Raw genomic sequence first — 18,518 nt, 5'->3', positions numbered from 1 at the left:
TGTTCCTAAATGGAACAACTTGAGGAGAAATTTGGTTCGGGAATGCCACGACACCAAATGGGCTGGTCACCCAGGCAACGCGCGCCGCGAGCATTGTTGGGCGGCGTACTCTATTGGCCTCGGATGCGTGATGACATAGAGGCCTATGTGAAGACTTGTCTTGTGTGCCAACAAGATAAGGTGGAGCGGAACCACCTAGGGGATTGTTGGAGCCACTCCCAATACCCGAGAGAGCATGGGAGAGTGTCTCCATGGACTTCATCGAGTGCCCTACCCAAGTCGAGGGGGTGTGGGTCAATCATGGTGGTTGTGGATAGATTTTCTAAGTATGGCACGTTTGTGGCGGCACCAAGAGACGCACGCGGAAGGGCGCGAAGACTATTCTTGAAGCACGTCGCCAAGTATTGGGGTGTGCCACGATCGATCATCGATGATCGAGATCCTCGCTTCACGGGGAGGTTTTGGACGGAGTCGTTCAAGTTGATGGGGTCGGCACTACACTTCTCTACAAGCTTCCATCCACAAACCGATGGATGACGGAGCGCATCAACGGTTTGTTGGAGCTTTACTTGAGGCATTTCGTGAGTGCTAACCAACGAGATTGGGCTAAGTTGCTTGATGTAGCCCAATTCTCCTACAATCTCCAAAGGAGCGAGGCAACCAATCAAAGTCCATTTGAGATTGCCACGGACGGCAACCCTTAACGCCACATACGGTGATGACATGCTACATAGGGAAGAGCCCATCGGCGTTCAAGTTTGCCAGGAGTGGCAAGAGAAGGTGGATGTGGCTAAGTCATACTTAGACAAAGCCACTAAGAAGATGAAGAAGTGGGCGGACAAGACGGACGGCCAGAAGGTTTGAGGTTGGGGACATGGTACTTGTGAAGCTTCTACCTCAACAATTCAAGTCCCTACGGAAGGTACACAAGGGGCTGGTTCGTCGGCGAGGGCCCATTTGAAATCACAAGGAAGGTAGGCAAGGTGTCTTATGAGGTGAGCCTACCTCCTAAGCTCAAGATCCATCCAGTCTTTCATGCAAGCATGCTAAAGCCTTATCATGGAGACATGGAAGACCCAAGCCGTGGGCGTCAACGAGGGCACCAATGAGTGTCACAACGTCCTACGATAAGGAGGTGAGTACATGATCGCGAGGCCGAGTTGTGCGGCGAGTACCTCCTACTAGGGAGTACTTAGTCAAGTGGAAAGAGCTACCGGGAGAGCGAAGCAAGTTGGGAACATGCGGACTCTCTATGGCGAGTTTGGAGCAAATACGAAGGTTCCACGAAGAGGACGCGACGAGGGCGTCGCCAACTTAGGTGGGGGAGAATGTCACGCCCGCCTAATTATGGCCCAGGCTAAGACTTGCAAGGCCCATTGACATGGACCTTGGGCCAGGAAGAACCAAGGTCTAGAACTCTCCATCTTGGAAGAGGCTAGACTCATTCAGAAGTATTGAAGAACCTCACAGAAGCTAGGAAAGATCTAGCAAGCACAGAGCGTTCTTGTAAATATCTGGATTATTCAGGCTACTATTAGAAGGTTCTCCACCGTTGGATGGAGGACATGCGTGTAAATATCGTAGCCATTCATTATAGGCTTGGTTGCCTATAAATAGAGGTGGCTCCGTTTGTGAGCGTCAAGCAAGTTAGCGTTGAGGCTTTGTACTCGAAGCTTTACAGTGCGATCTGAAGTTGATTCACTCAAACTCTCTTGTGTTACTCTAAGTTCCCTTCCCAAATCCCTTGCTAGAGTTGTGGAAGGGTGAGCTTAGTCTTGTAGTGTGAGTGCTTAGTGCGCGCGGTTGCTTAGTAAGGTCTAAGGCCGTGACAGTTTGCTAGCCTTAACCCTCCTCGCCTTTCCACGAAATAAAGGCGAAACTTTCAGAAACCCTAAGATGAATCTCTGAGATTCCTTTTCCTTCCATTCTATTGTAATTTTGATTATCTTCGAAGCTCGATCTTTTTAAATCTCAGGAAAACGTCCCAAGCTTGCCAAATCGCTGTTCTCGAATCTTCCTCTCTACCCTAGCTCTGGTCATCTTCTCATCATCGTCTCCCTGGATCGAGAAAATTACTGCTCTGTTGTTTTTGCTGGAATTTTGTTTCAGCCTCTTTCATTGTTTTCTGGTTACCGGCGAGATCTGCTGCGCTTTACTAGGTATTTAATTATTTTTCTTTTCAATCGATGGATATAAGTATAATCAACAGATGGAATTCTATTTTTTCTCTATACGTACCTGTAACTTATTTTCTTCGCGACTGTGGTTTTTTTGCTAAGCCGGCATTGTTAAGTTTTGGTTAGAGTTCAGAGGGTTCAGTGGAACAGGTTTTCAAGCGAAAGCTTAGGTCTTTGACTTTTGATGTCTGATCAGTCTTATGTGAGCAAAATACCTAGCTTCCTCAAAGATTTAATTTTATGAATTTAATTGCCATTTTGCATCGTTTTAACATGGTTTACTGTGGCTTGATAAGAAATAAAATTTTATTTTTGCTGTTTTTGTCTTGTTTTCCTCCCTCAGTGCATTGGTGCGTCTTACATTCGATGGCAGTTTTGTTGGTTTTTAGGAGCTTTACCTGATTAGCCACATTTTTTGGTTTCTGATTTTCTGTTTTTTATTGACTTGTTTTTCTAACCATCCTTGCATTCGAAGCCAAAAAGGACAAGGTCCTTATGATATGACTTTCTTCAACCTTTTCTCTTTCGCAGGTGCTTTTTTCTTTTCCTTCTTCGTCATTGTTAGAATTTAGAGATCCCAATGGCAACATCTTTGGATATGTCACTTGATGATCTGATAAAGAGCAGAAGTACTAGCGAGAGAGGGAGAGGAGGACGAGGCCGGGCCATGCGAGGCCGAGGCAGAGGTCAAGTCACAGGACGGAGTTTTGGCCGTGGAAGAACGGGAGGAAATCGTAGAGGGGCTCTAAGGGTGAATGCACGGACATCATCTTATGCAATTGCCAAGGCAAGCTCGAAACTATAGCTGTTATTTGCATATGTTCAAGATGTTTTGCTTTAGAAACTGAAACTACACAAACGAGAGGATCTATATGATGGTTTTGTACATGGAGAGGTTCAATTTGAAGTGCCAACTAAAGCACTCTTGGGTTGCAGTGCTTTTGTAGAATGATCGTCACTGATAATCCATATTTATTGGTTTCTTAAGGGGGGGGGGTAACTATGATGGATCCTCTTGGTATATGCGGATATTCGTCAGTGCGGGCCTTCAATTTTCATACCAGTTCATGGAGTTTAATGCAGTGTAGCTTCCCTGGTTGAATTTCAGAACTGGAGCTCTGATCAGTACCGTATCATCGGTTTATAGTGGGTGGAATTCCCTACTCCCATTTTTATATGTTGCTTTAGTTGTTAACATTTTAGGTTTGCTTATTGAGCTCACCTACAAATACAGTATAACAGGCTGCTACCCTGCTACCAGTTGCATTTTTTGTCTAATGGAATTTTGCTGACATTGACTCTTGAAGAGCGCCAATTGTTCTATTTCTTGGTCATGTGCTGACATGTTCTCCCAACATCAGTCTTTCAGCAGACCCAAGGATTTTACATGGCAACATGATTTGTTTGAAGATAGCCTGATGGCTGCAGGGATATCTGGAATTGAATCTGGAACAAAATTATATGTCTCAAATTTGGACTATGGTGTTAGCAATGAAGATATAAAGGTAAAATATATGTCACATTATTATTAATGCTATTCCAGGTATTATATCCATGTTCCTCCATAATGGTAGACTCCCTTCTATCATTTATTTGATTCTTGACTTTCAATCTAGGAACTTTTCTTTGAGATTGGAGAGCTGAAGCGGTATGCAATCCACCACGACAGAAATGGGCGATCAAGTGTAAGCACTGGTGCTTGGTAGTTATATTGCTTACAGTTGCATCTCACCCTCTCATGTTGGTCATGGAGTATTGGTGGGTGATCAATTGGCATTTTATTAATGATGCTGACATCTTTGAGAATATATTTGTTGATATGTATGCACATATTACACTAGACTTTGGTTGATGTGGTGGAATAGTGAGTTTATGATACCGGAAGAGCCATTGATCATCCTTGCATTTTGTAGTGGTAGTGACCATATGTTGGGCTGATGTAGCTCAGTGTCATGATCATTGCATGTGCTTGTTTCTATTTAGTAATTAGAATATTAATTAAATAATACAGTATTTTAAATTGAGAATATTAAAGAGTATCAACAGGTTTTAAACATAATGGCAAAATCTGCTGATTAATGGTATTTTTATGACTATCGGTGTATTAGTGTTCAGAATTGTATGCTTTGATCTCTGAAACTCAGCTATGTTAGCATGTGGCTTACATATCTAGTTTTTTATATTGTTGATTGTAGTATTTTTTTTTTATAATTTTATGTGGTTTTCCATTTTTTGCCACATGGTTGTTATGACGGTAGACAAAAACAAGCTATTTATGTGTTTCATGCTTGTTTTATCACTCTTTTGGATACCATGATCATTTCCCTTTGTGTCATTACTTTCGGGAAATTGGTGACCTGATGACAGGGGAGCCGGCGACTGAAGCCCCGGTGAACGGTGGCTGTAACTATAACGGTCTTAAGGTAGCGAAATTCCTTATCGGGTAAGTTCCGACCCGCATGAAAGGCGTAACGATCCTCATAAAAAGAACTGGCAGGTCGGTGAATCATTACCCTGATGATATAACATAATGAAAAGTTTTTCTATCTCACATCATGGGGCGAAGGGAAGAGATAAAGAATACCAAGAAGGAAAAAAAAAGATAGCATTGAAAAACCGTACAAGCATCTTTTGCGCGGGTCCCTATGATCGGTGATCATAGAGATCAATAAAAAAAAACGAAGGGATATTTTGATCCCTACCAACTTGATCTTGTTGCCCTTGGCAACAAACATGCATGAACCATTTCACGAAGTATGTGTTCTGACGACGGGCACTCAAAGACCTGGCGAATGATGGCCCACCCCATTAATGGAGCAACACTAAGTCACAAACTTTAATAGCAATGTGAAGGCTAGGGTTTCATCTCTATAATATTTTGTCTAGGAGGACTGCCTCTCATGCTCTACTTTAATGGGGACCTATGCAAGTTCTATATCCTTCTGTATGTGTATCCATGCATCATTAATCTTTTTCTATTTTGTTCTTTGCAATTCATAATACTTAGATAGAGTTGTATAAGTAATGCAGAAGCATGATCCTGGTTCTGGTTTTGGATCAATTTTCTGTTTCACAACTGAGACCATAGTTCAAGTTTTGGTTCAGATAAGGTTTTGTTAGCCAGATAAGGCTTATCCAACTTGTGGGGCCCATTTGAGGGAGTTTATAGCTTGCAATTACAGAATTTCTTTCTACCCACTGACGCAGTAGCACTCGACTAGTTGGATTAGCATGACCGGATTTGGAAACCCATACCCAAACAGAGATGGAATTAGCCGAACCTGGGATTTGGTCTGATACGGGCTTGTAGTAGTTTAGTTAGCCTTTATGACTTTTATCATGTTTTGTTTTGAGTAGGATAAGCAGGAATTGGAGATAGAGGTTGATTGCAAGTTTCAGTTTTAGTGTCTAGTTAGAAATCTTTATTTTTCTATTTATATACTTGCATGTACCCAAGGAAAAGGACAAATTTGAAGAGAGAATGAATTGCTTTGTTGGTTGCTGCGAAGAGCTGTGAGTGCTTAACTCTCTTTCTCCCTGCAACTCTGAGTTCCATCTCAAAAGTTTTCCTTCACTCTTTTACCCTTACTTTCCCTTACTTTCCCTGCAGTTCCATATTCCTTCACACTCCTTCCTTCTCCCTTATTCTCTTTTCTTTCTTACATTCCTTTTTCTTGTTACCAACTTACCAGAACTGTTTACCTGAGGAGAGTTCATTGAAGGTCTGCTGTTACACTCCATCGCGATCTGGTATTTGTGGTATAAGTATTAAGGCTACATTTGGTACTCCTGCTCCGCGGGAGTCAATCTTAGGCAGGATTAGCATTTCTTGATTCTATTCCGATAGATTGAGAAATGGCGTTTGGTAAAACTACTTTGGGATCAACTCCAGAACATGAAAGACCAAGAACAGCGTTTGGAAGGCCTTTTACTGAATCAGAGGACTAAACTTGTTAATTATGAAAATGCCATTATGACAGTAAGACATGGTTCAAGCAATCAGTATAAGATCAGCCGGATCGGCCGAACCTTGTCGATATCGACAGAGGCCGATCCTGTATCAGTGTATTGGTACAGATCAAAGGTAAAAAAGTAAATTTCTTTTTAAAAAAAAAAGGGACATATCCATCTGATCCATACCGATTTGATCCTGATCGATATTGACTTCAACCGATACCGTATCCAATACCGATCCCTTTCGCCATAAACGGGATGGAATGCGCTCTTTTGTTTTTTGGTTAAATAACAGACACTCAGACTTACATTCGTTAAAAAAAAAGGCCATCATGGCACCATTGAATATGACAGGGTTTCATGTAAAAAACAAACAAGCACCATCTATGAATAGACAGGAGGATGGATTTCATTTAAAAAACAAAGAAGCACCATCTATGAATAGACAGGAGGATAGAATTCCATCCTATTCCATCCTCCTGTCTTCTTCAATCTTTCTCAATCTCCATCCAAAACCCCCTGCTAGGCATCTGAAACAGCGTGTTGCTTTCTCTCTCTCTCTTTAAAAAAATAATTATCATCATTTACAGGAGAGGAGGACCTGTTTTCTTCAATCTCTCTTCATCCAAAAGTTAGAACTCTAAGTTAGATCGGTTCTAGGTAATAGAGAAGTGACTTGCAGCAAGAAGGAGAAGGAAAAGGGAAGTGAAGAGAGGAAGAAGAAGAGATATTGAGAGAATCGTGAGTTGGAGAGAAAACCTCTCCTAACTCCTATATTTACTTCACTAATAACTCTTAGGAAATTACATAGGACTCCCTAAGGAGGTAAAAGATAAAAAGAGAATAAAATGTAAAATTATAACTCTATGGCTTATAATAGAGACAGAGACAAATATACCCCTAACACATAAATTCTAACACTCCCCCTCAAGCTAGAGAATAATTGTCATATATTCCCAGCTTGCATAGAATAGTACTGAACTGGTTAGGGATAAGGCCCTTAGTGAAAATGTTTGCCAATTGATCACCGGTCTGCACAAATGAAGTACAAATGCAACCTGAATCCGGCTTCTCTTTGATGAAGTGCCTATCAACTTCAATGTGCTTTGTTCGATCATGTTGAATAGGGTTATGAGCAATACTTATAGCAGCCTTGTTATCGCAGTAGAGCTGCATAGGTCTCTCACACTCAAACCCCAATTCTTGAACCAATCGCCTCAGCCAGCTAAGTTCACACACCCCATGAGCCATGGCTCTAAATATAGCCTTTGCACTGGATCTAGCTACAACTAGTTGTTTCTTACTCCTCCATGTAACAAGGTTACTACCCACAAGGGTACAATAACCGGAAGTAGATTGTCTATCAGAAATAGAACCAACCCAATTTGCATCAGTGTAGCCCTCTATCCTCAAGTGACTATGTCTAGCATATAGAAGGCCTTTTCCTGAAGAGGATTTCAAGTACCTGATGATGCGACAGACAGCATCAAGGTGGCCACTTTTGGGAGCATGCATGAGCTGACTCACCACTCCAACTGCATAACTGATGTCTGGCCGAGGTAGATTAATTTCCAAACCAGCTTCTGGTATTTCCCTGCATCTACAAGAGGAGAACCACAGTCTGCACTAAGTTTGTGATTCTAATCAAATGGGGAGTTGTTTGGTTTACATCCTAACATTCCTGTCTCTTTTGATAGGTCCAAAACAAATTGCCGTTGGCAAATATTGATGCCCTTCTTTGATCTTGATACTTCAATCCCCAAGAAATATTTCAGAAGTCCAAGATCCTTTATTTCAAACTGTTCGGCCAGCTAAGATTCTAACCTCTTTATCTCATCTTCGTCATTCCCAGTCATAACAATATTATCAACATGAACAATAAGAGCAGTGACTGTACCATTACCTCTCCGGATAAACAAGGTGTGGTCAGGCTGACTCTGGGAATATCTATTCCTTAGAATGGTCTGTCGAAACCTCTCAAACCAAGCTTTGGGTGACTGTTTGAGACCATAAAGTGCCTTCTTAAGAAGACACTTTCCCTTCTGTTGGAGGAGACTTGAAACTAGGTGGAGTTGCATATACACTTCCTCTTCTAGATCACCATGAAGAAAAGCGTTCTTCACATCTAACTGATACAATGGCCATTCTTTGTTGGCTGCCACTGATAGGAGGACTCTGATTGAATTGTGCTTGTCCACAGGAGCAAAAGTCTCTTGGTAATCAATACCATAAACTTGACTGTACCCCTTGGCTACCAACCGAGCCTTGTATCTATCAACTGTACCATCTAATCGGTATTTGATTGTATAGACCCACTTGCATCCAACTGAAACTCTCCCCTTGAGAAGATCAACAAGAGTCCATGTACCATTCTTCTCAAGAGCCATCATTTCCTCTAACATGGCCTTCTTCCATTTCGGGTCAGATATAGCCTCAGTAAGATTCTTGGGAATAGTAGTAGATAAGAGAGCAGTGGTAAAGGCAAGACCTGTAGTGGAGATAGCATCATAGGAAACAAACTGGGCAATAGGATTAGTGCCAGCTCTTTTTCCCTTTCTAGTAGCAATTGAGAGATCTAAATCAGAAAGAAGATTGCCTGACTAAGGAGGATGGAGCTCAGGATGTGGCCCCAAAGAGGGCTCTTGGCAGGTCTTCTTTCCTGTACTCTTCAAGCATGCACCTTTTTTGTACTGAATGTGCTAATCCTTCTCCTTACCACTTTCAACAACTGCCTCTTGATCACTAATATCAGTAACAACCCCTTCTTTAGGTTTCCCATTATCAAACAGAAATGGGGAAGTAGGCAAAGGTGGGAGGAAAGGGATATCAACATCCTCTTCATTCCTTCTATTCTCTTTCTAAAAAGGATGCTGATGAGAAGGAGTGAAGAAGGGTATAGACTCAAAGAAAGTGACATCTTTGGAGAGAAAGCGCCTTCGGGAAGCGGGATGATAGCACTTATACCCCTTGGTAGAAGATGAATAACCAATGAAGAAGCACTTGAGGGCCTTGGGATCAAGCTTAGTCCTAGCCGATTTATTGACATGGACATAGCAGACACATCCAAATACCTTGGGAGGAAGAGGAAAGGCAGATGTCTGAGGAAGCAGAGTTCTTAGAGGGGATTTGGAGCAAAGTAGCAGAGTTGGCATCCTATTGATGAGAAAGGCAGCAACAAGGAGTGCATTAGTCCAAAAGGTCTGGGGAACATGCATGCTGAAAAGAAGATTTCTAGTGACCTCCAATAGATGGCGGTTTTTTCTTTCAGCCACACCATTCTATTGAGGTGTATCAACACATGCAATTTGGTGGATAATACCATGATCAATTAAAAAACTGTTGGAGCCCCCAATAGATGTACTCCCCCCCCCCCTTTTATCGGAGCAGAATATCTGGATGCGGGTACCCAATTGAGTAAAAATTAATTGATAGAAATTCTTGAAAGCATCATGAACATCACATTTTTGTTTCATTAAAAGGTCCAAGTGGTCCTGGAGTAGTCATCAACAAATGAAACAAAATGATGGTATCCAGACAAAGTAGTGGGAGCGGGTCCCCAAACATCAGAATGCACAATATGAAAAGGAACAGTGGATCTATTACCATGATAGGGATAAGATGTGCAACAATGTTTAGCAAAAATACATAGTTCACACTGAAAAACATGAGAAGAAGAAAAAGAAGTAAACAAGTGAGGCAACTGTTTCCTCATAAGAACAAAAGATGGGTTACCTAAACGTTGATGCCAAAGCATCACAGCATCCACAGTAATCCTATTAGTCTGGCCACAAACATAGGACTTAGCAGCAGGAAAATAGGCAAAACAGGCAAAGCAGGTGGTTGGGGCTCCAGAAAGTAGAGTCCTTTCTACTCATGTCCATTGTCAATAACCCTCTTTGTCACCAAATCCTGGAAGAGACAATGAGAAGGAAAGAAAGTGACACAGCAGTTCAAAGACTTGGTTAAATGACTGACAAATAATAGGTTAGTGGTAAAATTGGGAACATGAAGTACAAAATCAAGAGAAAGAGAAGAAGTGACTCGAACATTGCCCTTACCAGAGATAGAGGAAAGAGGACCATCGACAGCTCTAACATTATATTTACTGGAGCAAATAGAATAAAAGTCATAACATTGAGACATACCAATCATATGATCTGTGGCACTAGAGTCAACGACCCAAGTGGGAGCAGTGGAGGGGGAGATGTAGAGGCCTACAAGGCTGATGTTGAGTCTGACGTTGCAGGAGCAGTAGAAGATTGACCAAGTCGGGACATCATCCGACGTAGTGCTGCAATATCTTCTCTGGAGAGAGAATTAGGATCAGGCTGTGGTCCAGGTGACTCTGTATCAGCTGTCACAAAATGGGCTCGAGCTCCCACGATCTTACCACCTCGGGTACCAGATGATTCACCACGCCCACTAGGAGGCTGCCCATGAAGGGCCCAACACCTGTGCTTAGTATGCCCTAACTTTCCACAATGGTCACATTTAAATCTGTCTCAACCTCTCCCTCCACCTCTCTGGTCGCGGTGGGAACTAGAAACGAGAGTAGATCTCCTCAGTGATGGTGCAATGTCCATGGATCCTCTGCTAGTCTCCTCACTCTGCAAGTAGCTACACACTTCTACACACTTCATCCAGTGATGGGAGAGGAGACCTCCCTAAGATTTGCAAGCAAAGTGGCTCAAACTTTGGGTTAAGACCACCAAGTAGAATAAGAATCCTTTCTTTTTCTTGTTTGCTGTAGACTTTGGCCTCATCTTCAGAATTAGACAGCTGGAGATTGCTTTAGTGGTCATATTCGTCCCACAAGCTTATAACAGTATTATAATAGTTACATATGCTCCGATCACCTTGTTTCATATGGATTATTTTTTGGAGGATTTGATACACCTTTGCCGAATCACCAACCCTATAAAAAACTTTGGAGGCACTGTCCCAAATATCCTTCGTAGTTTCCTTACTCATAAATCTTCTTCTTATCTCATGCTTCATGGAGTATATCAGCCAGGTCATAACAGTGGAGTTCTTTGTCTCCCACTTTAGATAGTCTGGCTCAATAGAAGCAGGCGCCTTGATGGAGCCTGTAATATACCCCAACTTTCCCCTACCATTCATGGATAACTTCACCTATCGAGACCAATCCAAGTAGTTGGTATTGTCGAGTTTCACAATAGAAAGTTGGGTGTTGGGGTTATCAAAGACAGCCATGGTGGGGAGAGTTCCACTTGAGCTGCCACTAGTATATCTCCCAAAGACCCACTAACTTCAGAGTCATTTCTAGTTATGGTGGAAAATATGACAAAAAAGACTCAATATAGTCTTGCACAAGTGGGGAGCAACCTCAACCCAAGCACAAGAATCAAATCAGCAAGCTACAGGGAAACCGAGAGCACACTTTTGATGAAAAAAGGGAACTAAACACTTCCAACAACCAACACACAGCAGTCCAAAGAATGTAGGAAGGTATGCTTACTTATTACAGCCTCTAGTGGAACCCTTTATCCTCTTAGGGTTCCAAAGAGAGGTGAGAGAAGAACCAACTAGACTGAGTCGACTCTCAAACTAGAGGGCATACCAAGTTAGAACTCTAGTTGGATCGGTTCTAGGTAATAGAGAAGTGACTTGCGGCAAAGAAGGAGAAGGAGAAGGAGAAGGGAAGAGAAGAGAGGAAGAAGAAGAGAGATTGAGAGAAGCGTGAGTTGGAGAGAAAACCTCTCCTGACTCCTATATTTACTTCACTAATAACTCTTAAGGAAATTACATAGGACTCCCTAAGGAGGTAAAAGATAAAAAAAAGAATAAAATGTAAAATTACAACTCTATGGCTTATAATAGAGACAGAGACAAATATACCCCTAACACATAAACTCTAGCACCAAACACCTGTCGTCTTCAACCTCTTTTCATTCAAACACCCTGCAGCACATCTGAAGCAGTTTTTTTTTTTAAAGTTCCTGAATTTGCAGCTTTACATGGACCCGTAAGGTCAGGTGGGATGTGCTGGCATGCACAGTTTCAGGGAGGTGAGCCTGCCAATACCATATCTCTTCGGGGTTTCAAGAATCGACAGCTCGGAAGGAATCAGCAGCACAGTAATGAGGGTTTCAAGGAGGTGTTTCAGTAATTTGCACTTGGCACACTTTTGATCCACATTTGAGAAACACCAATGTGGTGTTTCTGCATGTCAGAAACGCTTCTGGCAAAATGGCAGAGAAACGCCAGCTTCACTTAAGTGAGTGAGGGTTATTTCTGTATTTTGGCATTAAAATATAACAAAACCCTATTTCCATATCTTTCTACCATATCCAGTCTGTGGAGAACGGAGGTGAGAAGAGAAGAGCTTCTGTCCTCTGCTCAATATGAAGGGAAGGAGGACAACCGTTGCAACTCTTGATGGCTGCTGCAACTCTCGAAGAGCGACTGGACGTTGCAACTCTCAATGAGCGCTGCAACTCTCGAAGATTTCTCCTGCCCTTCCCCTTTCTTGAAACTCTAGGGTTGCACAAACAAAATCGACGGCCACTGCAACCTGGAGAATGAAGGTGAGAAGAGAAGATCCTTTCCCCTTTCTTTGTTGTCGTTTTCTTTTCCTGTATCTATTCACAAACTTGCATAGCTTTGGTCGGCTTTCCGATGGGTTCTCTTCTCTCAAGCCCCCTAGAATAGGCTAGCTAAACGTATCTAGAGAATGGAGGATTTCAATAGATGATGCTCATAAAAACGTTTTGAAACAATCAAAGCAGCCAAAGTATCTCTGTTTGCTTTTTTCAAACAGGAGGCATTGTGATGTAGCTTCTACTCAGCTATTCTAGCTTAGAGACTGGTTCACATTCCTTGTATTTTGTATACTGGTAGACCTGTGGATTTCGTATTCACATGTCAGTTTTCGATCTAAATAAAATTTGCCAAGTGACGAAACAAAGCATTAAAAAAAATTTCTAAACTACCCTTGAAAATTATGTGTGTGAAAATAGGGTGCATGGACACACATAAAAATAAGTTAAAGGAAACTATCAGAAGATAGGAATGAGTAGTGTGACTTTATTGAGTGCGGTGATTGAAGCAAATGTGGTGGAAGATGTTGGGAGGCCTTTCAAATACAATCCCACCCATTTTTTGGATCTGAAAGGAAAATTAGAAAGAAAAAAGATTCTACTTTAAGAAAAAAAGGTCAAAATATAGATTCATTTGCTCCCAGATTGTGCTTCAGCAAATTACAAACCTGTGGAGTGGAAAATTAAATCCACTTATATGTTTGTTTTATCAATATCCATTTGTTACTGGAATTATGTTGTTTTGTAGTTGCAGTTTCTGTTGTTAAAGTCTATTTTTTGCTGCACCAATATATCTTATTGAGCTATATAGTTTCTTTCATGTGGAGATTTTTTTTGGGGGGGGGGGGGTTAAGTAACAATTTTATTGATAGAACAATATCACATTAAATATACAACAACCGCAGCATAGCAATGACAAAGAAAAGAAAGTCCCAAAGGGACTCAAAACCTCAAAAACTAAAATGACAGACACCAAATCACGAAGGAACAGATTTCTATCATAATCTATTCCAGTCTTTGTAGTTCTGGTTGCTAATTTTTTGTACTTACTAGTCTGAATATTGTTTAGAAAGAAAAATAATAACTTAAGCTGAGTGTTATTATTTTGTTCAAGGGTCTTGATTTTCTAAATGACAATTCAAATTTGGTGGTGTTTATTCATCTGCAGGGTACGGCCGAGGTGGTGTTTGTTAGAAGAAGTGATGCATTAGCGGCTGTTAAGCGATATAATAATGTTATACTGGATGGGAAGCCAATGAAGATTGAACTCATTGGCACCAATCTGGAAATTCCTGTTTCAGCTCGGGTGAATGTAATTGGAGCAGCAAATGGAAGAGGAAAGAGAACGGTTGTTATGACGTATGTGATATTTCTTGCTCCCTTCGCTGTTTGTATATTATAGTTCTGGTATTTCAATTTTTCTTTGTTATTTCTTTGGTCGCAAATACAAATTGGGCATGAAGTGGCTCTGATTTGGATTGGGAGCCCCATGGATCTCTCAATCCTTGGATGAGCAGATCTACATCTTGGTTATATTTGGGTACAGACTTGGGGATTTATAAAATTGGAACAGGCAAATGATTGATATGAGGGGTCGAATATGGATAACATCTTGGTTAGTATTCATGTGGTAGGTTTAGGTAGTTAGCACAATGTAGGATTTTATTATTTTGACAGTTTGTGCTTTTTATTTTTTTAATTTGTGTATTTCAAAGATCAATTTCTTCAATTGCCCCCCCTCTTGTAAGTCTCATTCCAAAATAGTTAGGAGGCAAGATCTGCTTACAAAAATTGTTAAACAGGATAACTTTATTTTGGTGTTCTATTTAGGGTAAATTACACGTCATCCCCTAGTTTTCAAATGAAACTCAGATCACCCCCTGGATTTTGAAAAAACTCAAATCACCCCTTGATTTAGACACCAATATGACAAATTAGTCCCTGACGTTAATTTTATGCGTTTATGCCGTTAAGTGATGATGTCACCCAGTTAAATAAATTTAAATCCCTAAACTATCCTTTAGCAGTGTATTGTAAATTTAATTATAATGTTTTAGTACAAGGATAAAATAGTCCTTTCACACCAATAACCAACAGCAGACTTACACCGTTACTGTAGAGGGGGTGAATTGAGTTTTTTCAAAAACCAGGGTGTGATCTGAGTTTCGTTTGAAAAACAGGGCGTGAAGTGTAATTTACCCTTCTATTTATTGTCACCCACCGGCTATCAATAACAAAAAATCTTGAGGTTCTACCATTATCGTATCTTTGTAGAATTAATGGAAAGTTTAATGCCTCCAAATTGTTTGCCAAACAAAAAGTCATCGCTTGAGGTTTTTATATCATTCTATCTCACTGAAAGATTGTGTTTTTGTCTGACACATGATGTTTTAACAGGCCTCAAGTGCGTCGAGGTGGAGGTTCTGTTCCAGCAAATCGTGGTTCTGGGTAAGTTATTTCATTCAAGTAGTCATTTTTTTGGTCATATAGAATCTAAAGAACTGTTGCCTTTTATTCAAGAGTTACTAAATTTTATAGACTTTAAATGATTGGAACTATTATGAATATGAAAATTTTCTGATCTGTCATGCTAGTCGTGTAGTTCATCTGTTGCCCACTGGGTCTGGAATCACTATGAATGACTCTTTAACATGTAAGAGGTCTACATGAGCTTCGGATCATGGACTAGTTAATGGGTTGGACAGTGGACATACAGTTCTTAATGCTGTTCAGATGTTTGAGTTTGTTCATGGTGTTGGCGATCCAACGTTCATTTATGGATTAAGTATTAACATATTGTAAAATTGAAGGCACAGTGTTGTATGTAAGATGGAAACCCATCAATCTTGTTCAAGAAAAAAAATATCTGCATGGTGCCAAATATAATGTTTTACGTTAAAGAAACTATTATTCACACATAATTGCACGTGCATGGTGTGGAACCAAGCCCAGTTGGGTATTAATCAGTCATCGATTTAGTTTTGGGTTTTTTGCATGGCAAAGCATGGTGGTATTACTACTTATGTGATTAGTATTTTCAGGGTTTTATCCCAACTTATTATTTTAAGTCAATTCTTCTTTTACTATTTTGGGTAAATTCTGTTAATATTTTTTACCAAATAAATAATAATTATTTTACCAGAAGCCAGCCCAATTTTATTGTTTTTAGTTTCTGTATTTACTATTTTACTATTGTAGCTTACTTAAAAATTAAGCTTTTAAATACTGATTGAGTTTTAAGTATGAAGTCTATGATTTTTATTTTTTAGAATTCATAGTAAGTCACGGAAATGGAATAGTTGAAGTTTGGTACAGCTTATTTTGTAGTGAGGCTTATGCATAGGAACAATACGTTGGATCTTTTATGTTTTTAGTTCTTGCTCTTGATCTCTATGAACTCTTCTATACAGAGAGCCTAAAAGAATAATTCTTCATGTGATCCAGGATCAGAAACTTTTAGATACCCTTGGTTTCTTTTCTTTCGATATAGCCCATTAAGTTGTAGACTAGAACATTCTCTATAAAGCCTTCTTTCTCTAATTAAAGCATGTTTGCCATAATAATTGCATAAGCCTTCTTTTTCTAATTAGAACATGCTCACCATAAAAAATGCATAAGCTCTCCAACCATGTCTAAGCTCTACCCCTTAGCATACTTCTAGAGACTGATATTATTATACCTCTGTAGCTAATTCATAATGAATGTACTACATAACATGGTATCCTTTATGTTATTGTCTTCTTCATGTGTTAGAATCTTACAATGAAAGGCCCAGGCATGCAGGAAATGATACCTTTGAAGGGAGATGTGCTTTGAACAAGACTGGCCCGGACGAGTGAGCAGAGAAACTGCAAGCACCAAAATAACTCCCTTTTTTTATCGCTTCCTTTAATGTCTGTATTCAGTTACTGGTGTATTTAGGCCCTATTGGATGAGTTATATACTCAACTTTCCAGTCATTCGAGTGCATCTGATACTCTCCTTTATAGCCTCGGATTAGCTGCGAAACAGTGCTCTTTTATGTTACGGGATGTAAGCTGGATAGGTCCTGCATCAAATACCTTTTCCTTTCCCGAAATTTGATGGGACAAGTCCATAAAAACCCTTAAAATTCTTGCCAGCATCAGAGTTCTTTTTCTGTTACAAGTTGAGCTGGGTAACCACAATATTGGTGACTTACATTTATTAATGATCGACAATATTAGCGTGTTTTTGTGTTTTGAACCATGACAATTCAATGTCAAGAAATGTGCAGCTAATTACATTTCTTAATCCTGTTGTGGCAGGTGGGGCCGTGGGGTTCCCTGGCATGGTCGTGCCCGTGGTCGTGGCGGTAGCGGTGGCCGTGGCCGTGGCCGTGTTCGTGGTCGGGGACGTGGCCAGGGGAGGAAGCAACCTGTTGAGAAGTCATCTGACGACTTGGATAAAGAATTGGATAGCTACCATGCTGAAGCAATGCAAACATCCTAGTTCTTATCAGATATCTGAACTGAAACATTATTGGGTAGTTAGAAGATTAGCAGAATGAGCTGTATACAGAAGTTGGCAATGGGGCATTGTTACAGTGGTAAATTTTTTGGGTTGTTATGTTCATATGCTTCGCTCCTGGTTAGAATTCAGGTTCTAATCTATTAGAATTTGAAGTAATCTTAATGTGGACAAAGTAGTTAGTGTAAGATCCTTCAATACCTTGATTTGTGTATATTAGTTGTCTGTTCTTTATTCTATGGTATTTTTGGTTTTGATAACGTTGTGTATACTTGCCTTACTTTATGGGGGCTTTAGCTTTTTCATTCTCATGTTAACAGTCTATTTTAAAAAAAAAAAATAATTATTATGGTATCAAAGCTTGGTTAAAGATTGATTCCTTGAGTTGTATAAGTCATCGAAATCTACCCAAACGTATCATGGGTTGGGTGGAATGGAGATCAGGCTTGACTGATTCTGATCCGAATAGGCTGATTTGACTGATCTGATTCGGATTCTTGAAACCTGTACCAAAGTGAAAGTAAAATGGTTGATCAATTCTGTTTTGGGGCTTCTCTAATGCTTGTATCGGTTTCTGGATTTTAGGTTCTGTTCCACGAAGATGTTTGCTGTTTAGTGTCATTATTTAGACAGGCTTGGTATCATTCTTTTAAATTTTTACACCCCTGATCCCGACCATACCTATTTGTGCTGCTTGTGCCAGGCTTCACGCAGGGCCTGATTGGCTCAGGGGCACTTGTCCGAAACATGCTGCTACCATTCAATTTCTTATCCTCGCTGTTTTTTTACCGATGAAATCATCCTTGCTGGTCTTGATGGCTTAGAGTTTAGCTTCTTAGGAACCTTGCAAACGCCAATCAGCTGATTATCAAATTTAATACACTGGTAGAATGGTGTTGCAGTGCAGACTCAAGTTTCTAGTTTTCTGACCCGCATGGTTAAGCGGATGGGTGCCCCTGTGTTGTGGGAGGGTGTCTAGCGCACATCCGAGGCCAGTGCACGCAGCCCCATCCATCGACTTAGTGGACTGATTGGCGTATTGATACATGACTTGGGTCTTGATCAGACTATACTTGATTGATGGAGAACAAACTTTATAAGACCCCCTCGAAACACACATCAAGAGTGTTCTAAAATACAAACCGCTCACAGTATCTCACAGGCAGGATCATCGAAAGAAGGGCAGATGCATGAAATGTTCATTCATCTCGCGTCTTGTCACCTTTACCCATTCCTGTAAGACAAGATGGGGTTTTTGATGCAGAATTGGATGAATTCTTTTCCGGTGAGTTTTGATGGGTTCTAGTGCATTAGTGTTGATATGATTGCACCTAAAAGA

General features: G+C 40.6%; 1 protein-coding gene across 1 annotated transcript; it reads left to right on the top strand.

Moving 5' to 3' along the window:
* Positions 1-1,838: 1,838 nt before the first annotated feature.
* LOC122650156 (THO complex subunit 4D-like) lies at positions 1,839-17,392 on the top strand. The gene is made up of 7 exons (XM_043843475.1): positions 1,839-2,171; positions 2,706-2,964; positions 3,539-3,682; positions 3,794-3,862; positions 13,860-14,050; positions 15,089-15,139; positions 16,978-17,392. The coding sequence occupies exons 2-7, from the start codon at positions 2,758-2,760 to the stop codon at positions 17,159-17,161; spliced, it is 846 nt and encodes a 281-aa protein (XP_043699410.1). The 5' UTR covers positions 1,839-2,171; positions 2,706-2,757; the 3' UTR covers positions 17,162-17,392.
* Positions 17,393-18,518: the final 1,126 nt, after the last annotated feature.

Source organism: Telopea speciosissima, chromosome 2, assembly GCF_018873765.1.
Source record: "Telopea speciosissima isolate NSW1024214 ecotype Mountain lineage chromosome 2, Tspe_v1, whole genome shotgun sequence".
NCBI classification, from domain to species: Eukaryota; Viridiplantae; Streptophyta; class Magnoliopsida; order Proteales; family Proteaceae; genus Telopea; species Telopea speciosissima.
This window is presented reverse-complemented; position numbering and strand designations above follow the sequence as displayed.